Below are 27,341 nucleotides of genomic sequence, written 5' to 3' on the forward strand. Positions count from 1 at the left end.
TTGAGCTGTTTTAAAAGCATTTTATAAGTGTACTTTCCCTTTGCCTTGCTGGTGTTAACCACCTTTATTAGGAGGTGCAAGACTGCTGTTACCTGATCTTACAGCTCTTTTGCACTTCAGGCAGGCACTGGGATTTAAGTATCTTTAATCTCACTGTTCAGGAGACTATGAAATAGAAGGGGAATGGTGTGTGCTAGACTAAGCCAAGTGTTTAAGTTTGAGAGACCAAGTGGTCTGTGGTTGAATTTGCTATACTGAGACAGTGATTAAGCACAGCTTAATGAAACATGGCTACCTCACTGGTCTCCAAAGAAGTGGAAGGAAGCAGGAAGATGACAGTTGTTTGTTGAGTGAGAAGTTCCACTGTCAGCACCTTTAGGAGCTTGCTGGGACTGCCATGCTCTGCTAAGAGTGGCATTGCTTTGTAACCTCCATGTAGTGGCATAAGCATGGCTTCACTATCTACTTTTTAATACCATTTCATTCCCCACTAACAGCTACAGCATAAGAGGAAACCATCCCAGTTGTACATCAAACTGTTGCATGCATAAAGATTAGGTTAGGTGAGGCTTTATTCTACAATTTTGTTCTGTAAATAACAAACACCTCCCATTCCTGCAAGCTCCTGGCTTTCTGTAAAGCTGTAGGGAATGTAAAACCGAGGGCAGCCTTACATGTCAACAGTTTGGGCTTCAGCATGATTCAAGACAAGGCTGGATGGAGCTCTGAGCAGCCTGATCTAGTGGAAGGTGTCCCTGCTCAGATCAGGAGCTCTTTAAGGTCCCTTCTAACCCATTCTATGATCACTAAACACATGATATTTGTGTTCTGCTGTTGTTGGTCAATGGGTTTTCAGTTGCTTTATCAACTCCAAAATACAGACAAAGTTGTGGAACACAATTTTTTTATTAATAACAGGCCACATTTGTACTTCGAAAAGAGTGAAATTAAAAGGTGTATTAAAACATACCCACTCTAAGCAATCTATTTTCTTCAGTAGAAAAAAGCGTACAACAGGTAGAAATCCTATATACACAGTATATCAATTCTATCATCAACCTCTCCAAACAGTGTTTTACAAATTGGTACAATGGTGTTAGAACAGACCATCCAGTTCCAGTCCAGTACGAATTTCAGCTCTTTACTTGCTCATTTAAGACAAACCACTAAGCACCTAATCCAGTTTACTGATCTCAGGATACTTACAAGGGAGTACTGTACATGAAGATAGCAGTGTTAAGCTTTTACTTCTGCTTAATTTTTTTTTTTAATCCTGCCTTGTTATTAAGTCTGCCTCATAAACTTTGAGTATGTGGAAATCTGTAATCAATGTCTTCATTAAAAAACGTAGCAGAAATGTGATTAACTGTACCTTAAACAGCCCTTTCCTCAACTCCTGCATTATTTTCCAGCAGACTGCTGTTGTGCTTATTCTACACTGGTGGCTTTCAGCCCAAAATATCAATGAACCACAAATCTATGCCATCTTTTTTTTTTTTGCTTTTTGCTTTGATGAAAATAATGAACCACAAATCTATGCCATCTTTTTTTTTTTGCTTTTTGCTTTGATGAAAATAAAAAAAAGCATAATGTTAGTTCTTAAATTAGTTTGGCACATAAGGAAAAAAAAAACAAAGCAGGGAGAGCACACAAGTTGCATCCTTCTCTCACAATGTCCTTGGGGAGGGGAATGTCCGGATCCAGGCAGGGTGGGCAGGCATGGAATGAGTGACACAGACCACGGCAGACTCCAGTACCTGGTCTCAGTTCCACTCAAACACCTCAGTCCATCATCTGCCACCGCCGGTGAGCGCATCCCTGCGTGGCTGGAGAAGGCCCTGAGCTCCAGCAGCCTCCTCACACCAGGTAAAAAAGCACCACTGGGCACCTTTGGCTTAAGTGTCACTTAACAACACCGTGAGCGAGCTATTCCTGCTGTGCTGAGCAGGAGGGAGCGGGGCCTGACCCTTGGGTCTCGGCATGTCAGTGTGGGCCCCGTGCTTGAGGAGAACCTCCACCGCTTTGGCGTGCCCCCCTCGCGCGGCCAGGTGCAGAGCCGTGAACCCCTCGCTGTCAGAAATATCGATATTCTCCGCACTGACAAGTTCTTCCACCACCTCAGAGTGCCCGTTTTCCGCGGCAAGGTGCAGCGCTGTCCTGTTTAAAGGCCCTCTGGCTAGCACGCTGGCCCTCTCATCCATCAGCAGCTTCGTCGTGGCCAAGTGGCCGCTGCGCGACGCCAAGTGCAGGGCGGTGTATCCCTCAGCCGTGGCGGCCTCCATGTCTGCCCCGTGCTTGAGGAGCAGCCTGGAGGTGCTGGTGTGGCCGGTCTCAGCGGCGATGTGCAGAGCAGTCTGCAGGAGCCCGTTGCGCACGTTGACGTCCGACTCCAGGTCGATGAGGAGCCGGGCCACGCGGTAGTGACCCCGCTGGGCGGCCAGGTGCAGCGAGGTCCTCCCGTCCACGGTCTGCACGTTGACGTCGGCGCCGCGCTGCTTGGCCAGCAGCTTCACGATGGGCAGGTGGCCCTGCCAGGCGGCGTAGTGAAGGGGCACCCAGTCGTCCTTGCCCTTGATGTTGACGTTGACGCCTCTCCTCAGCAGGATGCGCACGATGTTCTCCTGGCCGTACTGGCAGGCTATGTGGATGGGGGCTCTGCCCTCAAAATCCACCTCGTTTAAGGACGCGTTCTTGTCAAGCAGCATTTTGGTGCTGAAGTCATCCCCGTTCTGGGCAGCAAAGTGGAGAGCGGTCCACTGGTCCTCGTCTTTGGCGTTGACGTTGATTTTCCTGGCCATAATCAGTTCCACGATGCTTTTAAATCTCTTCTCGATGGCTATGTGAAGAGGGGTGGACCCTTTCTTGTTGGTGAGGTTAGGGTTGGCGTTGTACAGCAGGAGCCATTTGACACATTCTTCTTGACCTGCTTCAACAGCCAAGTGCAGAAGGCTGGAGTTCCCATCTAAAACAATATCAACATCTTGAGGCTGGAGGATCTTCATCAGCTTGCTGGTATCTCCGGATAAAATCGCCTCCGTTAGCTTCCTCTTCTGTATGTCTGTGGTACCAATATCTAAATGGATACAAGGAAGAAAATTTTTTTACCATGAAAAACATTTTACCATGATTACCCATTTTTACCATGGTGGTGAAACACTGGAACAGGCTGCCCAGAGCCCAGAGAGGTGGTGGATTTCCCATGCCTGAACACATTCAGCTTGAGCTATTTGAAGATGTCCATGCTCATTAAATGTCCATTCCAACCCAAACTGTTCTAAGATTCTATTGAAAAGACAACACCACAATTCTGACACCCATCAAACTATACCCCCCCCAGCAATGAGCTGCCTGCACAGCAATTCATACCCCTTGCTCCACAGGAGTCCCAGAACATTTTCAGGTCAGATTTGGGCCCCCACTAACTCCCTTTGTTGTGGCATGAAGACCAAAGGATGTTGTGGTTGATCTCCCTGCACTAACCATTGTTTACCTCACTGGAAAACAGATGTCTGGGGTTTGCAGCCCTGGAATGAAAAGTAAAAGTGAGGGGGTCTTTATCACAATGGCCCCAGGGGCTGCTGAGAAGGTGGCTTGAGTCCTCTCAAAAAATAAAGTCTTGAGGTTTAGGCTTAGTATAACTGAAAAAGCCACAAACTCAGCTGACCTGACTGGGCAAGTGGCTTTAATCCCATGTCAAGCAGGATGCTGGACTAGTAGTGACCTCCCTTCCAACCAACCTCTACATGACTGATTCTGTAATTGCTTTAATGGGAGTTTACTCCTTTACAAAACTAAATGAGATTTATTATTTCTCATTAGATCATGTTTGGGAACCACATAGGTGTTTTTTTTGTTTTGTTTTTATTTTTTTCCTTTTAAATAACTACCTCCAGTAAACAAATTTGTAGTGCTGACAGCAAGAGAAAGCAAGGCTAACAGTAATTTCCAGAATGTTATTCTGTTCTCCAGCCCATTGACTCCCATGCCCCAATCCAAACAACTACAAAGGAAAACTTGACCATTACCTGAACTCTCCCGTTCAAAGGAAAGGGAAAGGGATCCTCTGGATGAAAAAGCTGAATCTACAGATGAAACTCCTGAAAGCCTCTTGTCACTGGAGGCAAGTTTGGACTCAGAAGAGCTGCGGCTGAGCTCCTCAGGGCCTTCCATAGTCTGTGAAATCCCCGAATCCAGCTGGGACAGCAGCTCTGAGAGACTGTAATCCTTAACTGATGGTAGAGCAGGCTCCTGTTTCTTCTGGGATAGTGCACAAATCCCCTTCAAGAGAAGCACACAAGCATTTTAGAAAGGTCAGCAAACAAAACTGAGCCCTACAGAAGAAGCATAAATTTGTTGGTTTGCGGGTAGCATTTAAACACTGTTAGTATTAAATGAAACCTATGAATAAAAAGTCACTGAATTTTTTCAGAAGCAGGAGGGCAGTTTCCATCACTATTCACAGAGCCACTAAAGCCTTGTGGCTCTTCTGTCTATGATGGTTTTAAGATCAGTCACACCCACACAGTTCCAGCCTTTATTTCCGAACTGTCCTGCTCTCCCTCCCCAGAATAAGATGCACTTGTCATCTGGTTCTGCCCTGAGGTTTTCCTGAGCTGGTCCATGCTCCTGCTGTCATTTGTGCATCCCAGTCCTTCACCAAGACCCACTTCTATCAGTCAAGGTGGTGCTCAAAAGCAGCAAAAAGAAGGTTGCTTGGAATCTTCCAGGTCATAAAGGAGCCTGTTCCTCCCAAAACCCTGCAAGTTTGAACAAGAAGTGAAAGAGAAAATACCTCAGGCTGCTGCTCTGGGGCATTCTTGGTGTCCAGGTCCTGAGTTATCATCTCCTTTGTGTCATCTTCTGGTTTTTCACAAAGGGCCTCTGTTTCTGAAGTGATTTCTTTGAAGAAAATAAAAGAAAGTTTTAGTGTTTGGTTTTTTTCAGAAGGAGAGTTTCTGAGATGCCCTGCTGCCTTTCTCTATCAACTGAACGTAAAATCTCTGAGCTGCTGAGGGAGAACTCCAGTGCTGACCATTCCAGTGGGCACAAATGTACAGCCAAGCCAAGGGCACACAGGGCTGCCCAAACAATTCATTTTCAGTCACAACAGGCTGGTGTTACACAGGGCCCACACTGCAGGACTGGGAAATAGGAACCACTGTACTGCTGGCAGATTTAGATATGGTTTTTTCAAAGATGGAATCCCTCATCCCTTCAGTCCCCATTCCTTGTTTGAGCAGGAGGAGAAGGAAGAGGCAAATCTCTCCCATTCTTCTAAATGAAGCTACATCCCTCTGCACACTTGAATTCATAACAGGTGCTTTGGACAAGTTCAGACCTTTTACTGGCAGAAAAGTGACTGTACAAACTGTTTCAATACAAGAAAATAATTCAGTTTCTCAATGTACAAATTTCAAGAGCCAGGTCCTTCAATGCTTTGGTACACTGCAAACCACACCAGCTCCAGCTTGGCTTATGCCCTGACACTCACTATCAGAAATCAACATCATTTCTGGCTCAATGGACCAATGGCTCAGTGCAAGGCTTATTCCTGGCGTGTTTACATAACACCATCATGGTCAGACATGTCCTCAGATAATCCCTTCCTCCACAAATGACTAAGTGGCCTGTATCATTGTCTCCACCACACAATGTGCTCTGTTTACTCTGTCACAGAGCTTCTCAGCCTTTACCCCAAGGATTAGCAGAGTCCTGAGCAATAATGTGACTCACAGCAGAATAAATGGGCAGCCAAGTTAAGAGGAAATCTTACCTTGAAATGTTGGCCGTTCACCAGGATCATCTTGCCAACATTTTTGCATCAGTTTGATCAAGTTATTACATGACTGAGGTCTGGATTTGGAAACAGCAGGTAGCTCTGGGCGGTGCCCTTTAACTACTTTTACCATAATATGTAAAATGTTGTTTTCCTCTGCAAAGCAAAAGCACACAGATTTAGATGGCCCAGCAAAAGGAATCACTTCTCTTTTTTCCAAGAGTATTAAGAGTACATTAAGCTGAAAATTTGTTTTCACACTTTTTTTTTCTAGATTTCTTATCAATAGGGGGAAAAATTGTTGGTTGTCTTCTCCAACAAGATATTTTTTAATGCAGTAACAACTGCTTCTCATGTATCATTTATAAAACAATTTTCAGTGAGTGACTGTTCTTTTTCCACCCATTAAAGATAAAGAACAAAAGGGAAAAAAACCCTCAAAAAGTTCTTTGCTACTTCTCTTTGGATTTCCATATCTGCTGTAAGAAAACAGAACCTCAGGTTTTATTTAGACCAGGTACCTGAAGTATTCATAAAGGTGAAGGAAGAACATAAATCAAGAGGTGCAGCAATGCAGCTCCTGCCTGTAAATCAATCACTGGGCTAAAAGGAATCCCTCACTGGGAGAAAAACTAATAGTAGACTGGAACTTGCTGGGACATGTTTGCTATACATAGGCCAGTCACAGACACAGGAAAGTCATAAAGAATAAACAGCTGCCTCTTGAGGTGCATTTACTGTGGGGTGGAACAAGGCTTATTCTCACAGACAGCTTTTCTTTTCTTTCCTTTTTTTTTTTTTTTAAGGAAGAAATTTGTACCCACAATCTACAAATAAACTACAGAACCTCTCTACAGAGGAGCTGCCTCTGAACAACAGCAGAGCTGCCTGCCAAGGTGGCTTTGCCACACACTGATCTGAAGCTGTGCAGCAAACCCCAGCAGAAGCAGAAATGTGCAGACAAGGGTCCCTGCAGCAATACAAGTTCTGTTTTCATGACACAGGACAAAGGAGAATTTAAGCTTGCGATCAGAATTTGAGAGCTTAAAAGTCTCTACCACTCAAGACTGTCAGAATTTGGAGGTCATGCACAAAAATCTAGGGTTGGTGGGGCAAAAAGTGTGCTTATTAATGGGAAAAAGGAAAAAAATATCCAAGATAACACATAACTTACCTGCAAAAGGCTTCTTCTGTGTAAGAACTCCCCAAACCACGATGGAAAAGCTACCAAAAAAAATTTTAAAAGGTAAAAAAAAATTCTAGAAAATTTTTTAACCAAAAAATCTCACCGAAGTGTAATTTATTTCCCTTATCCCTTTTGCACCTAATTCAGCTGATGAACACACACACAGAGGAATGAAGCTAAGAACCACGATTTCAAAGTCTGGCTTTGGCAGGGAGGAACCTGAGGCAGCAAACACAGGGACTTGCTGGAGGCTGCCAAGTCCTTGGTAGCATTTACCAACCACTCCACATCCACCCTGACAAAATCAGAGAAAGCATTACAGTGGGTTTAATTTAATGTTTCTGCCCTGCAAGATGACTTTAAATAAATCAATTTAATTTAGAAGAAGAGATATCTTTTTAATCTAAAGCTGTGAGTTCCTTTTCCTAATAATCTTGCCATGAAAGAAGAGCCAAAGACCTAGTGATGAAATCCACTGAAGATAACTCAGAATTTTGTCACAGACTCAAAAAGTAGGTCAGGATGTACCTTTAGAAGGGAAATTAAAGGTGGGCAGAGTGCCTCCCACTGCCAACAAGTGATTTCAAGACCCAGCATCACCTGCAGTTTTTAAAAGGCCTCTACCCTACAAGGACTTTGCAAAACCCAAAGCAAATATGACACATTTCAAGATGAGGCTCAAATTGGATTTAGGGGTTTCATGCTTTAAAAAAGGGCCCATTTTACAGGGTTACTAAAATAGCATTTAGGTGTCTTCATAGTTCACTGACCTGTACACATCATGTTTGGTGTCAAAACACCTGTTTTTCTCCTTGATGCGCTCTGGAGGCAGATAGGCAATGGTGCCACACAAGCCATCCATGCTGATGTCATGGGAATGGGACAAGCCATTGCACTTTGCAAGCCCAAAGTCAGAAATCTGAAGGAAAAAAAAAAGGAGGAGGAAGAAAGTGAGAAAAGTGCATGGTGCCATCACACCTTCAAGGTGCTCACAAAATATTTTCTGCAAAGAACAACAAAGATGCAACAGGATCACCCAACAAATACAGTGAAGGGCTGTTCAGAAATATTAAGCCAATAAAACATCTCTGGAAGCATAATGCTATGGTAGGCTTTTCTTTATGGTTAAGCTAAAAGAAGAAGGAAAAAAAAATAAAGGCAAGCAGTTCTTGCAAGCAGCAGCATGCCAGCCCATTACATAGCAAACACAACAAACAGTCAAGACAATTTATTGTAATTTAAACCAGTCGAATTTAGCTACTGCAAACTACTTTAATGTAATTATTGGCCCTGCCACCCCCTTTCCCTACATAACCTCACATTCTATGAGGTGTTTAAATGCCCTGGCTCTGCAATGAACTCTGAAGAATCGCCCTTTCAGGTATCCCTGCTACACTGACCGTGCCAATGAGCACCAAGCCCAACAGCAGAGCCACCAAGTGCTACAAAAACCCAAATGGAAACACACACACACCAAAAAGCCACACTGGGAACTCTTTTTGGCAGCCAGGAGATACAGCAAGTTGGTGCAGTGACGCAGGGAGCACAGCTGAAATGAGCACAACAAGTGACAGCAAGTTTATAAAAAGGACACACCTCCACTTTAATTTGAAGTGTCAGGCAAATATGCATTCATTTGCTCTCAAAGGCATACCAATCATCGAGCAAACAGATAGGGCAGGAATTTCCTTTGTCTTACTTATTTCCCACTGGATAAAAATGTCTATTATGCCAAGTGGTAATTTCAAGAAAAGTCAAGTCTTTTTGGACCACTGAGCCCACTGATTTTTGTCTACATGTCAGATAAGACTCCCCCTCCCCCTAACTTATACATTCCTTTTATCTAATAAATACTCAGGTTTTTCAATGACTCATTCCTCTTTTGATCTTCACAGCTTCTCCTTTGAGAAAGTTTTCCCTCAAAACAACAAGCATAATTAAAAAAAAGCTTTGCCTTTTTTTTTTTTTTTTTTTTTTTTAATAGGCACACTTTGAGAAGTTTCTCTCTAAAGATACCACAAAACCAGTTGTAACATGTGTCCATTACTGGAAAGGGAGAAAACTGCTGCCAGCTTCAGCCTCCTGGAGAACACGCACATTACACAGCCATGCAAGGAATCTCCCTTTGCCATAAAACAAACAAAGCAACCCACACAGCTTCAGCAAGAACTTCTCCCATGGACAAAGAGCTCAGCAGAGCTGAAGGGGCTGGAGAAGTCCTGCACCCTAAAACACAGGTATGTCCAAGCTGTTGTCCTTCTTTGATCTGTAGAGTAATGTGGGAATGACTTGAGAACAAAAAAAAAAAACAAACCCACACACAAGGGAAAGAAATAAAAGAGGGGGAAAAAAGGGGAAAAAGCAAAGTTATCTGGAGGAATAGTTTCTCATCCTTGTGGAGCTACACTCTCAAGAGAGGGATTGCTGGATTTCTCACTAAGCCAAGCATTAGAGCCCAGGAAAGCAGCAAGAAACCTTGTCCACACACCAGGTCACCCTGGGGAGAGCCAAACTGACCACCACAGGAAATCCTGCGTGAGTCTGGGGCACTTGGTGCTCCACAGGAGAACAAAAGCCCAAGCCCAGCACCAAGGCAGGCTGTGGTGTCAGGTTCATAAATGAACTGAACCCTGCAAGTCTGAACGGATCCGAAGCGCTGCTCTCCTTTGATTAACGTGAGGCACAGGCTTGTGTACACCTCAAGAAATCCAGGCATAATTAAAGCCACACACCTCCCTCTTTGTCTAAACAATGGCGTGTTTCCTACTGCCTGAGTTAAGAAATGAAGATGAAATGCAGACAGCAGGGTGACACTCCTGTGTTTGGAGCCACCAGCTACGGTTTGAATCTAAGGCTGGGGGCTAAGGCAGAGCTGAGCACTCCAGACAGGAAAAAATCACCCTACAAACTAAGAAACAGCTAAGTTATATAGCATACACCCTCCCTGGGCTAGCAAGAACATCACCTTGTGGAACTGTCCCTACCTAGTGTGAAGGACTGGGTGTTATGTCAATAATCACCTGTACAGCAGGGCTTCGATCATACCAAATTCTGCAGGAGAAAGCACTGGAAATTGAGGAATTGTTATCTTGCAGGCTGCAACAAAACAGCAACATTCTGCAGACAGCTTTTTGTGGCTTTTATTAGTTCCTCTAGGGCGAATTTTCCACACTACATGGGGTGTATTTAGCCATGCAGGCTCTTTAAACACCAGTGGGAACTGTGCAGTGGGTGGAAGATGCAGCCATTTAACTCGCCTGGTTTGCCTTTAAATTGCTTGCCAGGCACCTCGTTCTGCAACTCCCTGGCTGGGGGAGGCAGTGAAAGTGGAGCACCCTTCCCCACTCCTTCCTCCACATCCTTGCTGGTCCCTGCAGCCCACCCCAGGCTCTGCCCTTCCCCTAAATTCCAAGGGAATCCACAATCTTGCTCCTTCACATTGATGCCTTGTGTAGGCTGACCTAGAACAGAGACTGGACAGAGCTAAAGAATAAAGCAGGGATTTATTAAAAGGATTTCCTCAATGGATGCACCTTGGGCAGCACAAGAGCCCAGCCAAGGCTGCACCCAAGATGAACCAAAATGGCCCCAAAATGAACCAAAATGGTCACAAAATGAACCCAAAATGAACCAAAATGGTCCCAAAATGCACGACCAGGCACGGGGTCTCTCACTTTGATAAGTTCTGCTTCATTTGCATTTTTAAATTCATTGTCCAATTCCAGCTTTAGGTTATGCAGTCCCATGCTGCTTGTTTTTCTCTTTTGGGTCTACATGGTTTATGCTCTTGGGCCTGAGATTTGGATCATTTGTCCTCGGTGCCCAGCTGGAGCAGGAATTGTTTTGTCTCCCTGCTCTGTGCACAGAGCTCACCATTCCCTTATACGAAGCCCAGACCCACACACTAAAGCAGCACAGAATCTGAAACATATAAAACCTAAAACCTGAGGCACCAGCATCAGTGATTTCAGGTGGGTCCCATGAAAAGCACACGTGGCAGCAGCAGGGGAGACACGGAGGCTCCACACAAAACCCACAGCGGGCGCTGGGAGAAGGGGAAGGAGCCTTGGCCAGAGCCCACGCAGGCTCTGGGCTGTTCATGTTCAGGCAGCTCTGCTCCTCCAAGGGCTGCATGAGAGCCAACACATGAGCACCGAGCTGGGACAGGAGCTGCACGTGTTCTCCTGCCCACTTCCAGCAACGCTCGCTCTACTGAAGGGCTCCGAGATCTGAAGATTTCTATTTATTTGTTTTTATTTTTAGTTCGGTTTGTTTTTCAACTCAGTGCACGCAAGACTTTCTCTGCTTCTGCCATTCGTGGATCTGTCCATTCTAGTTCGTACAAAAACGCTCACTTGCAAAGTTTTAGATGCTTTTTATAATTTTTTTCTACTTTGTAATGTAATTTTTTTTTGAAAACTAGAAGATACACTCACATAACCACAACAGCTACTACAGTCAAGCACTGCAAGGATCTAGCTCCCAGGAATAAAATGAGTGCTTGGAAAGTGCTTTTTTTTTCCCTGACAGGCTGCCCTGAACTCTGCTCTCACCTCCTGATGTCCTGAACTGTGCACTTAGCTCCTGATGCTTTATGTAATTTTTCTGCAAGCAAAACTCAAGAACCCACTTCAATGGACTCAGGGACAGAGTTCACCAAAAGGTTTTCTGCATCAAATCCACTGGATTAATTTTTAATCTGAGCTCCAACATGCAGTATTTGTCTCTGTATGAAGTCTCTGCACTTGGATATTGAGAATGGCCCCATATTTGTCTGTGGGTTATTAGGGTGTCTGGTGGCAGGGATGTTTCCTTTGTTTGTTTTTTCTGGGGGTAGGGGGAAAGGCAGTTACATTTTTTGTTTTTTAAAAATGCCTGAAATTTTTAAGCAATTTGCACAGGTCACAGATTTGGATTACTAAAAATTATGACTAAAAATGAATTCCAAATACCAACACAATGTGCACTTCAAAGTTATGTCTTTATGAATAGGGTTTTTTTAATGAATGCACTTCAGTTAGCTTCTAAAAAAAACTTTTTTGAAACAGATTGTATTTCCATCCTTTTCCAACCTTCCCTGAAACTTTTAACTCCTCCAAACCAGTTTCAGGTGGGACATTTGTAATGCTCTTTTCAGAAGCACCACAAACAACCCAAAGCCAAACACCCATTTTAATCCATCCTGAATCTGCATTACTGTAATAGGGATGGTTTTGTTCCCTCCCCTACCACCACAATCAGATCGATCAGAGAATTGATCAAGGTGCAAACCAGCTTTGTTGGTTGGGATTAAAGAGCCATGCAACAACAGCCCTGCATGGAAACCTTGATCAGGCAGGGTAGGAAACAAGCAGAAGGGACACACAGAACAAAGGCTCTCCTCATCTGTAATAACAGGAGAGCAATTGCAGCTGATAAAGTGGCTGTGCCACCTACATCAGGCAGTCTAATAAAGAGACAACTGCTCTTCACCAGCCTGGCCTCTGGGTATTGCTCGGCCCTACAGTTAACAACCTACATGAAAAAGCTTTCTGATCATGAAATTTGCCATCTGACTAGGCTGCTTCTAACTCCATTCTCAGAAATTTTGCAGCTGAAGCAAATGAAAGTGAAGACCACAGAGGCAAGACCATCAGCACGGTACAACACAGCAGCAAATTTCACATTGCTTTAAACTGGAGAACTGGGGAGGGGAGAAAAGGAACTACAGAGAGCTTAAAGCAGTGCACAGCTGACAGCAGCTTGTTCTCCTTCAAGTTCCTTAAAACCAAAATGTAGGAGATGAAAAACAGCTGGTCAGGCTTGTCTCTGTGTGTACAAACCCACACATGTATGTATCTGTGTGTATCTGTACAAATATATATATATATATATATATATATATGACAAGATGAGGAGTTGCAAAAACCCAGGCTGGATAGTGAGAGAAACAAGAGCTTAAAAATAATGTTTTCCCCCAAAAGTATTAAGCTGCAGGTTGGCTTAATTTTTAACACCCGAATAAAAAGTAACACTCTTGACCACGAGGTTTTGGAAGACAGGAGAGCTGTGAAGCAGCAACAGAGATCACGAGGGCATGGCAGCTGGCAACAAGCTGGGCATGAGATTTCTGCACGTGGTGGGGTGTTTATTCTCCTAGCCAGGGCCCTGCAGAGAGATCACATTGCAGCAGGGAAGGAGCAAACTCCCAGCCCACGAGGGCAGCGCTGGAATGTGGCATTGCTTCCCCAGTGCCAGCGATTGCCACATCAGAGCAGCTCAGGGGACACATCCAGAGAGTGTGGGGAGGGCAGCAGAGCTGAGGAATAAGCTCAAAAGATGTGGGTGAGCAAAGAAATAGATGTCAGACAGCGTGTAAATATTGGAAGATGGGATATGAGGAAGACTGGATATGAGGAACACTGGAGAAAGGGAGGATCTTGGTGGTGTGAATAAGAGAAAAAGGTTGGCATGGAGGAAGACAAAGCCTGCCTGGGTATGGAATAATCCTGCCAAGAAAAGCACAGTGTTTAAGGCAAACAAGATGGAGCAGGACATGGCAGGGAAGGGAGCTCCCAGCACCAATTCACAAGGGAGGATGGATGTGTGCACCTTCCAAAAACCAGCAAACCTTTCTCTCTACACGTTACACACAAACACTTAAAATCACCAGGGAATCCCCCAATGTGCCTTGGGTAAAGTCAATATCTGTCTATCTGTATCCCTGCCCATCCTCCTAATTATCCTCCCAATTCAGCCCAGGCTTATGTAATGGCCAGGCTTTATGATATGGAGGCACCCACTTGATGATAAGTTCTGCTCAGCAGCCCTGCCTGAGTCACCAGCCTCACTCAGGGCTTTGCAGTGATCACAGCACTCGTAAAAGGAGCAGGGTGTGTTTGCATTTAACTGCAGGATGGCACAGCAGCATTTCCAGGGCTCTCCTCTGGAAGACTGACTGCTTCCTGGCTCAAGGGCAAACAGTTTGTAAAGTCCTCCCTACCTACAAACTCTTCTTTTGCAGTCTGCAACGTCTCTTCGCTCACCTTAGGACTCTATTAGGGACAGGTCACATACTAAATTAATGCTGACACTTAAAAACACTTCAATCAGCAGCTCCCATTAGCCTTCCAGCAAGAAAATGCACATTAAATCAAGCTGCAGGGTCTGAAGTTTAATTGTAAATTTCAGGTCACACAAAAAGAAGGTTCGGGGCCACATTTTTAAAGGGAAGGCACCTCACAGAATATGTGCATCTCTCATTCTGCATATGGATTCCTGTGCCTGCTCTGCTTCTTGGAGGGCTTTCCAAGATGCCTGTGGATGTAGAAGACTGCTGGCTGGAAAAGGTTTGGATTACACCATTCCTTTCTGGACTCCATGGAAAGGATTTGACGACCTTGATGTGTTTTGTGTAGAAGCACATCAGGGATGTCAGCAATGACCTCACCAGAGACTTTTCTATTTTTGGACATTTTGCACTTTGCCCCCTCGTGTTACATCACCACCCAGATATGGGCTGTGCATCAGGCACTTCAACCTCCTGAAACAGTGAGAAAAACACAGCCTTGCTATCTGGGCTCATGGATGAGTCAAGAATCAGGAATTTAAGAAGTTATGCAAGCAAGCATGAACTTTTAAGTAAATAAATACTTAGCAAAGGTCTCTCAGCGCTATTGTGTGAGAACAGGCTTTCAACAGTTGAAATCCTGATGTTATGGTCATAATAGCATGACCACCTGCAGATGCCTCCTACCTCAGAAAGAAAATCCTTCTAAGAAATAAATGACTAAGAGGCCTAGTAAAAAAGCTGAGACCGTCACAAGTGTGGCTTCATTAGTGGCACACACCTCTTAAGGCTCCAACCCTACATGACACCAGGAAATCTGTCTTTATTTAATGAAAACTTCATTTTTAGAATGATACAGGGAAGACCAAAGGCACTTGATCAGTGAGGGGGCCAGGAGAACAGGGAGCAGATGGATTATGGCACTGCTAAAAAAAAAATTTGAACACAAAAAGAAAACAGGGAAAAAAATGTATTTCAGTCTCTGTGCTCTCTAAAAAGAAAGTTGAGGAAGGAAGCACAACCTCATTGGTCCAGCTGACCACAGAACCTCCAGCAGAGAAGGCTAACAAGTTTGCCTGTTTACTCTGGAAATGGATAACAAAAATAATTTCATGCTGTTACAGCCACAAAAGAAATTCCTTCCAGTGACCTCTGGCATGCATGAACAGTCAGGACAGAGATCCTTCCTCACTGTACATGCCCCGAGCAAATGGAAATGAGCTGCCTCTGGGAAGGCTTCTCCAGGCTATAGCTGTAAATGAGATCTGTGCATTTTGTGCTGCAGACAAAGACCAGAACAAGGCAATTGTGGCAACTGTGGAAGTGGCAAAGATGATTTAGAGGTTCACACCATTTTTCTCCCTCTGTTCTCAAAGAAATTTGTAGCAGGACCCATTAGGTCACAGAACCAGAGTTCCTGAGTTCCTGAATGCAGTTAAGAGATGCAGTTCCTGACCTGCATCCTTCTAAAATTTCAGGGGTTTTCTCACAACTTCCCTAACCACACCTCTATTTATGGACTAAAATAAAATGCATTAAATGGTGCATAAACCAGGTGCATTTCTTTAAGAGCTCTATCTGGGTGGATTTTAACATGGGAATCAGAGGTGTTGGCTCAGTGAGCATTTCTCTAATTCCAAAGGAACGCTGCTGCTTTCTCTCAGCCTTTTTGCACCTGGGGGACCATCCAAAGCTCGGACGCCCTGGCACAGAGCATCCAGTGCATACCTTGACGTGGTAGTGGGCATCCAGCAGGATGTTTGCAGGCTTGAGGTCCAGGTGGAGCAGGGGAGGGGACATGCAGTGCAGGAAGTTCATGCCCACCGCGGTCTCGTGGATGATGCGGAAGCGCAGCTCCCAGGGCAGGGGCTCGGAGGCCAGCAGCTTCTCCAGGGACCCTGTCTCCATGTATTCCATCACCAGGCCCACTGGCTCTCTGCAGATGCCATAGACAGGGAGGATGTAGCGAAACTTTGCCATTTCCATCTTCCTGGCTTCTTCCAGTAACTCCATGCGCTCCCTGGGTGGAAGAGAGTGGGAGGTGAAGGATGGAGCAGCTGCTTCTCCTCAAGCCAAACAGCACAAAATGTTTCCTATAAAACCCAACACACATTTCACATCATCCCCTGGCTGACCCACGCTGCATCTCACCAGCCTGAACATCCTTCCCAGGTGTATTTCCATATTTACCAATTTGGGGTTTTATGCTTTCAGTGGTTGGCTGTGGAAGGAAGAGGTTTTACAGCAACTTCTGTGAGCCAGAGAGAAGTTTGATAAGAGGATCCATGTTTACCCCCGAAAGAATTTTCTACCAAGGTCATTGACATAGAAACCAGGAAAGAAAGAAGGATAAATAAGAGAAACTTGCAACTGCCTATTCCAATGAGCACTTGGTTTGTCTCTTATGAGCAATGAGTAAAGTGTAAACTTATGAGTTTTGTAAGAATGTACAAAAAGCATGCATGCTATAATAAAAATTAATTATTAGTGGAGCATTTTCTAAAAAAAACCCAGAATTTTCTGTTTCATAAAATAACATTTTTTAAAAAAAGCTCAATTTCTGCTTGGACCAGATCCAGTTGAGTGAATTAAGAGAATAAAAATTTAAAACAGTTTGAAGCCTTCTGGAAATGGAGTGTGTTGCTTTGTATTGTCTCTGTCTCACCTCGGACCGTAGGCAGCTCCCAGCTGCAGGAGCACAGGTGAGCCCTACACATCTACAGTGTGAATATCCTGAGTGCAAAGCCCATCTCCCTGCTCTGATGGTCGTGCTGTGCTGCTCAGAAGGAGGATGATACACTTAGAGCCCAGATTTACACTGCTGGAGCTCCTTGGGCTGAAGTAATTAACTTTTGGTGAGTCACAAGGCTGTGTTAATCAGAACAGAAGCCAGACAGCATCTCTTCACCAGCCCTGCTGGTGCATCCTGAGTGCTCACAAACCCAACCCTTGGGAGAGGAATCCTTGGACCCACCACTGAGGGGAGCAAACTGCTGGCTGTAGCCAGGGGGACACAACACAACGAAAGCCTCCCCAAAATACAGCTCTGACAAGTCCAAAACTGCACTCACTGAGCTCCAGCAGGTGCCTAAATCTCCCAGCTCATCATTTTCAGTGATGTAACAGGCCTGGGCCTGGCAGCTGTAATGAGCACCCCGGGTTGTTTACAGGTCACTCCAGCCTGACCCTGCACAGGGGTAAGTGTTACTCAGTCCCAGCTGCAGCCACCCAGGGCAGGACCCTTAATTGCTGTGCTTTTCTTCTGCACCTCACTCACAGCCTTCTGCAGCAGCCCACAGATTGGAAAGAGGAGACAAGGGGCTGGCTGTGCCCACAAAGAGGGGCCACGCTTGATGTTTTAAAGACCCCTCAATCTGTAAAAACTGCATTATCAGTGATTATGAACCCTGCCCAGAGCAGCTTTGGGCACTGACACATCACTGCTGCTGCCACAGATTCACAGAAGAGGGCACGGGGAGGTCAGACAGGTAAAATTTCCTGAGCAGACCCTCTCTTATTACAGCTCCTGCAATGCACCCAAGATGTGCACACTGTCTAATGGACAGCAGTACCTGAAGTAAAAGGACAAAGTTTGTGCTGTGTGCCACCAACAAGTGATGCCAGTTACCACAGTGGGAGCCTCATGGTAGAACCTCAGCTCAATCAAACCTGTTTTGGTTTTGGTTTTAAAATTTCAAATCCAAGGCCAGCTAGTAGCATTGTGCACTTCTAAAAAGAGAAAACACTAAATCCAGCCTGCACACAGCCAAGTTTTCTCTTCTTATGTGTCCCCCAATGCCTGGATGACCTGGAAGAAGCTGAAGCACAGCCTGTGAGGGACTCTCAGATTTTGGGAGCTGTCATTTAGCTCGCAGACTGGGCAGCAGGGCACTCCCCAAGGCTGGCAATGTGGTCTGCTGTTCACCTGCTGCAGGTAACATTTCCCACCAGGACCCAGCCAGGAGCAGCAAACCCATTTCAGAGGCAAGATCAGGCTGAAAAATGGCTTAAAGAGGGACGGACACACAGAGAGAGAAACAGAAACCTTTTCCATTAGCCATGTTGCACAGAGAGAGAAACAAAAAAGATAAGAGAAATCTTTTCCATTAACCATGTTGGCTCCTGCTGCTCCCTACAGCAACTCTCTTGTGAAATAATTGCCTTTGCAGACAAGTCCCCAGTTTGCTCTTTGGCACGCTGGAAGGGAGCGCCCATGAATAACACAACCAACTCCTTGCCCCCAAGCCACACGCAGAGCCAGCATAATTCACCCGAGCTGGAGTCAGGGATGTAAAATACCTGTCTGAGCCCTCCCAGGCAAAGCAAAGCCCAGCAACAGCCAAGGTCTGACAAGAGCCACCAGACTCAGGTTCTCAGGCTAGCAACAGCCTCAGAGAGCATCGCCGAAAGCACAGATTGGCTGCTGGAAATGGGGCGTTTTCTAAAAAACCTGACTTTTCTGTTCCATTAAAATAATGGCTTTTTTTAAAAAAAGCTCCATTTCTGCTTGGACCAGAGTGAATTAACCAAATAACAGGCAAGTGCCCTCTATGTAATTTAGCTGTTTAAAGCCCCCATGCAACAATTACCACCCTTAGCACTTTCCCATACCCAGAGCATTCAAAACTGAACCAGCCAGAGGCCTGGCACAGCGTTCAAGCACCAAAGCACCCCTGTCACCTTCTGAAAGCAGAAAGGGAAAGAAGAAAAAAAACCAGAATTTTCTGTTCCATTAAAATAATTTTTTTTTTCAAAAAGCTCCATTTCTGCTTGGACCACATCCACTTCATTGAGTGAATTAAGAGAATAACAGGCAAGTGCTGTGTAATTTGCCTGTTTGAAGCCCCCTTGCAACAATTACCACCCAAAATAATGTTTTTTTAAAAAAAACTCCATTTCTGCTTGGGCCAGATCCAGTTCATTGAGTGAATTAAGAGAATAACAGGCGAGTGCTCTATGTGTAATTTGCCTGTTTAAATAAACCCCACTATGCAACCACCCTTAGCACTCTCCCATACCCAGAGCACTCAAAACCCCATCAGCCAGAGGCCTGGCACAGCTGTCAAAAGGACCCCTGTCACCTTCTGAAAGCAGAAAAGGAAAGAAGAAAAAAGCCCTGCATTTTCTGTTTCATTAAAATAATGTGTTGTTTTTTTTTTTTTTTTTAAAGCTCCATTTCTGCTTGGGCCAGATCCAGTTCATAGAGTGAATTAACAGAATAACAGATGAGTGCCTTCTATGTAATTTACCTGTTTAAAGCCCCCACACAACAATTACCACCCAAAATAATGTTTTTAAAAAAAACTCCTTTTCTGCTTGGGCCAGATCCAGAATTTTCTGTTTCATTAAAATAATGGTTTTTTTTTTAAAAAAAGCTCCATTTCTGCTTGGACTGGAGTGAATTAAGAGAATAACAGGTGAGTGCCCTCTATGTAATTTAGCTGTTTAAAGCCCCCATGCAACAATTACCACCCTTAGCACTTTCCCATACCCAGAGCATTCAAAACTGAATCAGCCAGAGGCTTGGCACAGCTGTCAAAAGGACCCCTGCCACCTTCTGAAAGCAGAAAAAGGAAAGGAGAAAAAAACCAGAATTTTCTGTTTCATTAAAATAATTTTTTTTAAAAAGCTCCATTTCTGCTTGGACCAGACTCAGTTCATAGAGTGAATTAAGAGAATAACAGGCAAGTGCCCTGTGTGTAATTTGCGTGTTTAAAGCCCCCTTGCAACAATTACCACCCAAAATAACGTTTCTTTAAAAAAACTCCATTTCTGCTTGGGCCAGATCCAGTTCATTGAGTGAATTAAGAGAATAACAGGCGAGTGCTCTCTATGTAATTTGCCTGTTTAAATAAACCCCACTATGCAACCACCCTTAGCACTCTCCCATACCCAGAGCACTCAAAACCCCATCAGCCAGAGGCCTGGCACAGCTGTCAAAAGGACCCCTGTCACCTTCTGAAAGCAGAAAGGGAAAGAAGAAAGAAACCCAGAATTTTCTCTTTCATAAAAATAATGTTGTTTTAAAAAAAGCTCCATTTCTGCTTGGACCATATCCAGCAGAATAATTAATTCATTGAGTGAATTAAGAGAATAACAGGCAAGTGCCTTCTATGTAATTTACCTGTTTAAAGCCCCCTTGCAACAATTACCACCCAAAATAATGTTTTTTTAAAAAACTCCATTTCTGCTTGGGCCAGATCCAGTTCATTGAGTGAATTAACAGAATAACAGGCGAGTGCCCTCCATGTAATTTACCTGTTTAAAGCCCCCTTGCAACAATTACCACCACCCTTAGCGTTTCCCATACCAAGAGCAGTCAAAACCGAACCAGCCAGAGGCCTGGAACAGCTTCCAAGCATCTTTCCAAAGGACCCCTGTCACCTTCTGAAAGCAGAAAGGGAAAGAAGAAAAAAGCCCAGAATTTTCTCTTTCATAAAAATAATGTTGTTTTAAAAAAAGCTCCATTTCTGCTTGGGCCAGATCCAGTTCATTGAATGAATTAAGAGAATAACAGGCAAGTGCCGTCTATGTAATTTACCTGTTTAAAGCCCCCATGCAACAATTACCACCACCCTTAGCGTTTCCCATACCCAGAGCACTCAAAACCGAACCAGCCAGAGGCCTGGCACAGCTTCCAAGCATCTTTCCAAAGGACCCCTGTCACCTTCTGAAAGCAGAAAAGACAAAAGCGGCGAAGGGAGCCAGAGCCGTCATTAGGAGCGCGCTCGCATGAACGCCACTAACACCAGCAGCTGGTTAAGGCAAGATCTCCTGCAGCAGGCACAGATCAAAGGTCTCTCCCCTCCCTCCCCTTGGCCCTGAGGATGCCACCGGCGCTGGGCACAGAATGAGGCGGTCCTGGAGCCCCAACACCGAGCGCGGCCCCCAGAGCGCATCCCGCGCATCCAAGGATGCAGCAAGGATGGGGATGGGACTGCTCCGGTATTCTGAGCTCAGGAGTCATCCCGAGTTATCCAAAGGGAAGGAAAAGCAAAGCTCCTGCTGGGGTTTCTCAGCCCAGAGCTGTAGGTTTAAGCCTAGATTTTATTTTGTAGCCACGCGGGTAAAGAGTTGGGATTATTTTTTCTAGGAGGCGCGGCTCCGCTCCCCTCTCGCTGCAGTGGGGTATCCTAATTTTATTGTAATAAAGGAAAAAGAAAAAAGGGAAAAGAAGGGGGAAAGAGGAGGAAAGAAGAGGGAAAAAGGGGGAAAAGAAGGGGGGAACAGAAAGAACAGGGGAAAAAGAAGGGGCGGGGAAAAATTGGACAATGAAAAATGGACAAAAAGGGGGGAAAAGAAAAAGAAAAAGAAGAAAGAAAAAGAGAAAAAAGAAAAGAAAGAGAGAAAAAGGGAAAAAGGAAAAAGGAAAGGGGAAAAAGGAAAAGGGAAAAAGGAAAAGGGAAAAAGGAAAAGGGAAAAGAGAGAAAAAAGAAAATAAAGAAAAAAAGAAAAAAGAAAAAAAAGAAAAAAGGAAAAAAAAAAAAGAAAAAAAAAAAGAAAGAAGAAAGAAGAAAGAAGAAAGAAGAAAGAAAAAAGAAAAAAGAAAAAAGAAAAAAGAAAAAAGAAAAAAGAAAAAAGAAAAAAGAAAAAAGAAAAAAGAAAAAAAGAAAATGTTACACCCAGGACAGCTGAGATCATGTAAATGATGGGCTGCACACACTTTCTCCTGTAAATAGTAGCAGGAGACAGGGGCCCACACATCAAGAGCTCCAGCACTGGCTCCAGTGCCAAGAGAGCATCTCTGTCACAAAAGTCAGCACAGATCAGTCACTTCCAAAGCAATTAGAAATATTACATGAATGGGAGCCCTCCAAAGAGCTGTCTGCTCCCACTCCACATCAGACAGACAGGGCTGCATTCCTTGGATGCTCCTGCAGACACAAGGGCCTCCTCTTGCCCACTGCCCCAGTCCCACAAACCCTGCCACAGGAACAGCAGGAATTACAGCTGGGCCTGCATTTGCATGGATCCAATCTTCGTGCCCTAGAGATAACACTGCTGTAAAACTACAACCTTAGACTCACCAGGCAGTCCTTGCAGTTTTATATTCCCCCACCACCACCACCGCATTTCCCTAATGCAGTCTGAGACAGGGCAGTTAAAAGTTGCTCCAGAGAAACTCAAAAATTGCTCCAGAGAAGCTCAAAAAAAATTGTAATTGGGGCCATTTGTGTGAGGCACCTCCAGACACAGAGCAGCCAGGGGAGATCCAGCCCTGCTCTGCTCTGCAGTCAGGAATTTCAGCTCCCTCTTCACAAAGTCCTGGTGGTGCAGGTGGGGGTCCATCAAATTACACCACCCCTGAATATCCTCAGAATTCCTCTCCCCTGCATCATGGCAGAGGTTTAGAGAGCACACAGTGGCCTCTGCTCTGCAGGGTTCATATTTAACAATTTCCACACTGCTGACTTGCAGAGAAGAATGTGAATATGAGACAGAAAGCACTGCGTGGTCAGGGCAGAGTATTGGGGGGGGAGGGTGGGAAAAACGAAAAAAATCTCTTTTTTCAGGTTTAACAGATGTCAGCCCTGCTAACAAATCTGTGCAGTTCTGGTACCAGAGGATTAGAGGACAGCCAGGCTCTCCCCAACTCTTTAAGGAGCACAAGGTGACTCTTAAGTTCTCCCTACACAGAAGAGACATTCATTCACCCAAATAAATGCAGCCTCCACTACCAGCAAGGCAATTCTAAAACCTCCTCAACTTCAAAGTCCTGCTCCATTCCCAAATCCAGGATGTGCAGAAGGAGAAATATGTAGGGCTTTGCTTGTTTTTTGGGTTTTTTTTTTTCCTAATCAAGAATTTTTTTCCACCTCCACAGCCTGTAGTCACCCCATGGCCAACACCTCCAGTAAAGATCCCTCTCCAGGAAATGTTACACCTTACACTCAGCACGTTTATGTCCAGCAGAAGAAATCAACAAAGGATTTTCTTGATTTTGCCGCTGTTTTTCTCCAGACCACAGGGATAAAGAGAAGAGACTTCCACTGCAAGTCCTGCAAGAGAGGCTCCTCCACACTTCTGGGTCACAAAATTCTTTTTTTCAGATTTACCTTGAACCTCCCCATACTGAGAGCATCCTGAGTCCCAGGAGAGAAAGGAGATCTCAGGAAAGTGGGATCTTAAAATAAGGTGTTAGCAATGGAATCTGGCTGGGTTGTCTGAGAGGGCTTGGGCTTAAAGGTAAAAAACACTGCTGGCTCTACATTCAGTTTTTCTTCTGCTTGAGGCCACTTGGCTCTGTGATGTGATAATTGCTGAGGGAATTACTCCAAATCTCTCACTGTCTGCAGAAACACGGCAAGAGAGACTCCACAGGGTATTACCACCACCAAGCCATTACAAACGGGGTTTTAATGTGGTACCAAATAAATACATCAGAAAAGGCCTCTGTGCTTTCCACTTAATGTTTCTGATACCACTGGCAATTCTTCTAACTCTTCACAGGGTTCCAAGAAACAGCTAGTCAAGTTAATCTCCTGGATTAACAATCTAATTACACAGGCTTGTTGCAGCCTGCCAGCTGAAGAGGCTGTGCCCCCCACCCCACCATTTGAATAGCACAAGTTTATTAGAAAAGTTTTGGGTAAAAAGTCTCAGCATAACCATCTCCTGTAAGGGGCTTGATAGAACAGCCCATGAATCAAATGAGCAATTAAAAAAATATTTTAAAAAACAGTTTACATTTATTTAGCTCTTTCAAAGGCCAGAGACACTTCAATTTCTCCTCAAGCATCTGAAGCACAGATTCTGCAGTAAAATAAATTAGTGCTTTAAGGAGTGGTTTATTAAAATCAATCAGAAGCTGCAGGAGCTCTATGGCCTCAAATTTCCCAAATTCTGAGGGCATTTTTTGCTTAGTGAGCTGCATGTTTGTATGGTCTTCCAGCATTTGCACACCTCACAGCCACGGAGGGACAGGTGGCTCTCTACTGCACGTGGTACATATTAATATAGAGGTCTGATAGCAAATCTCAAAACAAATTATTAAATATTAAACTAATAAATAAATAAATAATAAAATTAATTACTAGTCATATTAAAATAGGTGACAGCATCCTTTTTCTCAGAGTGGAAATTAACTTTCAGAGTAAATTTCTGGATGTACACTACAAATGAAAAGTTCTAGCTTATTTTTCAGACATGTTTTAATCCTAACTTCAAAATTAATCAGCCACGGTAGTATTTTGATCAATAAGCATCAAGCCTGAAATCTCCTTTGAGGTTTTAATAGTAGGGGGCTTGCAGATTAGCACAATAAAATACACTGTGCAACTTCAAGGTCTTTTCCATTTTATTCACAGACAGCACAGTTACCCTGTGCTTATAGTAAACTCTCCCTCTCCAAAGGACACTTAATGAAATTTAATGTCCTATGGCTACTGCAAAGTCAGCAATTCAGATACTGGAAAAGATGCTCAATACCCCAGAAATCCTGCAGAAGATGGGTTTACAAATGTTTTCAGGCACCAACAGGAAACCTTTTGTGACCGAGCCAACCCACGTCTCAAAAACTGAACTGCAGAATCAGCTTGTGAGCTGGTGGAGATCCCAGAGATCAAGTGGAGCTGGGAAAGCTCCAGGAACACGACTTGGGGGTATTCACCTCCCTGTGCACAGAGGCTGAAGCCGCCTCTGTCCCTACAACACAGGGATGTCCCTAAAGCTGCACCTGACAGCCTTCCCCTCCTGGAAAGGAGATCTGCCCTCGATAGCTCCCGTCCCTGGAGGTGCTCAAGGGCACCTTGGATGGGGTTTGGAGCAACCTGTGACAGTGGAAAGCGTCCCTGGTCATGGCAGGGGATGAGCTTGAAGGTCTTTCTCAACCCAAACCCATCTGTGACTCCGCAGTCACAGCGTGAGCGCAGCACAGCCCATCGTCCTCGCCGAGTGACAGAGGGCAGCGCAGTCCCGCCGTGGGGCACCTTCACCCGCACTGCAGCACACCTGCACGGCCTCACCTGGAGCACACAGACACACGGACGAGCGCTGCCCCTGCCCCGGGGCCGGACACATTGCCCAGCCCGGCTCCTTTCAGCGCCCCAAAGACACCGAACCCGCGGCTCCACGCCCGCACCCCAACACCCCAACCACATCGGCCACAACTCCTGCACCTGGCAGCCAGACCTGGCTCTATCCAAGCCCCTGCATCCCAGACACATTCCCAATCCTCCTGCCCTGCCCTTCCCATCCCACCCCATCCCATCCCGGCTCGGTCGGCGCCTGCCGGGGCCGCAGCGGGTCCGTGCAAGCCGGCACACGCAGAGCCGGGCAGGGCAGGAATGCTTTCCGCATGGCTCCGAGGGACAGGCGGGACACCAGGGCGGTTCAAGGCTCCCAGAGAACCGGCAGGACATTTGGGGCATTCCATAGGGCCCAGGGAACCCGCAGGACATTTGGGGCATTCCATAGTGCCCAGGGAACCCGCAGGACATTTGGGGTATTTAATGGTTCCCAGGGAACACACAGGACATTTGGGGTATTTCATGGTTCCCAGGGAACCGGCAGGATATTTGGGATATTTCATTGTTCCTAGGGAACACGCAGGACATTTGGGGTATTTCTTGCATCCCAGAGAACCAGCAGGACGTTTGGGATATTTCATGCATCCCAGGGACCAGGCAGAACATTTGGGATATTTCATTGTTCCTAGGGAACACGCAGAACATTTTGGGTATTTCACGCATCTCGGGGAACGCGCAGGACATTTGGGGTATTTCATGCACCCCAGAGAACACGCAGGATATTTGGGACATTTCATCCATCCTAGGGAACACGCAGGACATTTGGGGTATTCCATGGTTCCCAGGGAACACGCAGGGCATTTGGGATATTTCATGCATCCCAGCGAACAGGCAGGACATCTGGGCCCCTAAATTCAGGGTATTTGGGGTATTCCATGGTTCCTGCCGCTGGCTGTGACACGGGCAGGGCTGCACACCGGGAGCGCTCGCTCGCCCCGCAGCTCCCCGGCCGCGCATCCGCGGGGGGACCGAGGGCTTTGGGAATAATCCCTCGTCCCCACAATATCCCCATTCCCTTTTCCCCCCCCTTACTTCTCATCCACATGCAGGCTGGGCGAACACTTGATGGCGAGCCACGTCTTCCAGTGGAGATGCCGCACCTTGTACACCTGCCCGAACCCCCCGGAGCCGATCTTCTCCCAGCTGCTGAACTCGCTCTCCTCGAAGGTTCTGAGCAGCCCCATGGCCCAGGGGGAGCCGCCGTGGCCCGCGGTGTCCCTCGCCATGGCCGCGCCGTGTGCCCGGAGCCGCCCGGCCCGCGGAGCGCAGCGCCGCCGCTGCCGCCCAGGTGAGTGACTCAGGTGTGCCCGGGCTGCCGTCACTTCCTGGGCCGGGCCCGTGGGTGGGCTCTGCACGGCTCCTTCTGCCGTCCCGGGACGGAGCAGAGGGGCAGCTCTGGGCTTGGAGCAGCCCCGGGGCGATGCTCGCGTCCGGAGCGATGGGGCGGGAGGGGAGCGCACGCTGCCGAGCTGGGACAAATAAACTGTGACAAATAAAGTGTTGAATAAAGGAGAGGGAAGCGCCGGCCACCTCATTCCTGTCTTTTCTCCTTCATTCCTGCCTTTTCTCCTTCATTCCTGCCTTTTTTTCTTCGTTCCTGCCTTTTTTCCTTCGTTCTTGCCTTTTCTCCTTCGTTCCTGCCTTTTCGTCTTCATTCCTGCCTTTTCTCCTTCATTCCTGTCTTTTCTCCTTCATCCCTCCCTTTTCTCCTCTATTCCTGCCTTTTCTCCTCCATTCCTGCCTTTTCTCCTCCATTCCTGCCTTTTCTCCTCCATTCCTGCCTTTTCTCCTTCCCCTCTGGGTTCCGGTCCCTCCATCCCCTGATCCGCACATCCCAGCCTGGAGTGCGGGACTCTGGCCAGCCTGCCCCAGGCTGCTGTCTGTCTGTCTGTCTGTCTGTCTGTCTGTCTGTCCGTCCAGGCACGCTCTGGAGCAACAGATTTTCGTCTCCTAGAAGCTACTGCCGAGAATTCACACGTCTCTAGGTTTTAGTTGCCCATGGGATCAGAAGCTTTGATTATCCCAGCGCTAGATTTTGGTGCCTGGATCTTTTTGTGGATCTAATTGCAGGGATCACAGGACCCCCAGAATTGTTTTGTTTGGAAAAAATCTCCAAGATCATCAAGTCAAACCTCTGGACTTTGATGATCCCAGTGCTAGATTTCAGTGTCTGGCTCTCTCTAATTGCAGGGATCACAGGACCCTCAGAATTGTTTTGTTTGGAAAAAATCTCTGAGATCATCAGGTCAAACCTCTGGACAATCTCCACCTTGTCACTAAACCATAGCACCAAGTGCCACATCC

General features: G+C 45.8%; 1 protein-coding gene across 3 annotated transcripts; it reads right to left on the minus strand.

The window, feature by feature from the left end:
• Positions 1–887: 887 nt before the first annotated feature.
• Positions 888–26,273, minus strand: RIPK4 (receptor interacting serine/threonine kinase 4). 3 transcript variants are annotated; one of them, XM_063181045.1, is made up of 8 exons: positions 26,070–26,273; positions 15,739–16,030; positions 7,733–7,881; positions 6,951–7,000; positions 5,774–5,932; positions 4,793–4,899; positions 4,026–4,278; positions 888–3,073 (listed from the first exon to the last, which is right to left on the minus strand). In XM_063181045.1, exons 1-8 carry the CDS (start codon positions 26,261–26,263, stop codon positions 1,896–1,898), a joined length of 2,382 nt encoding a protein of 793 aa, XP_063037115.1. In that variant the 5' UTR covers positions 26,264–26,273; the 3' UTR covers positions 888–1,895. The 3 variants fall into 3 exon arrangements, with proteins under 3 accessions (XP_063037115.1, XP_063037122.1, XP_063037133.1); XM_063181052.1 differs by lacking the exon at positions 26,070–26,273 and adding an exon at positions 20,678–20,772; XM_063181063.1 differs by lacking the exon at positions 26,070–26,273 and adding an exon at positions 20,604–20,739.
• Between the last annotated feature and the right edge of the window lie 1,068 nt (positions 26,274–27,341).

This window comes from Melospiza melodia, chromosome 2, assembly GCF_035770615.1.
Source record: "Melospiza melodia melodia isolate bMelMel2 chromosome 2, bMelMel2.pri, whole genome shotgun sequence".
Classification (NCBI taxonomy): domain Eukaryota; kingdom Metazoa; phylum Chordata; class Aves; order Passeriformes; family Passerellidae; genus Melospiza; species Melospiza melodia.

Excerpts from the sequence above, each read along its gene's own strand:
- RIPK4 (XM_063181045.1), bottom strand. The coding sequence starts at position 26,263 with ATGGCGAGGGACACCGCGGGCCACGGCGGCTCCCCCTGGGCCATGGGG. Across the intron at positions 16,031-26,069 it reads AGCCTGCATGTGGATGAGAA|GGAGCGCATGGAGTTACTGG; the intron begins GTAAGGGGGGGG and ends TCTTCCACCCAG. Across the intron at positions 7,001-7,732 it reads ACCAAACATGATGTGTACAG|CTTTTCCATCGTGGTTTGGG; the intron begins GTCAGTGAACTA and ends TTTTTTTGGTAG.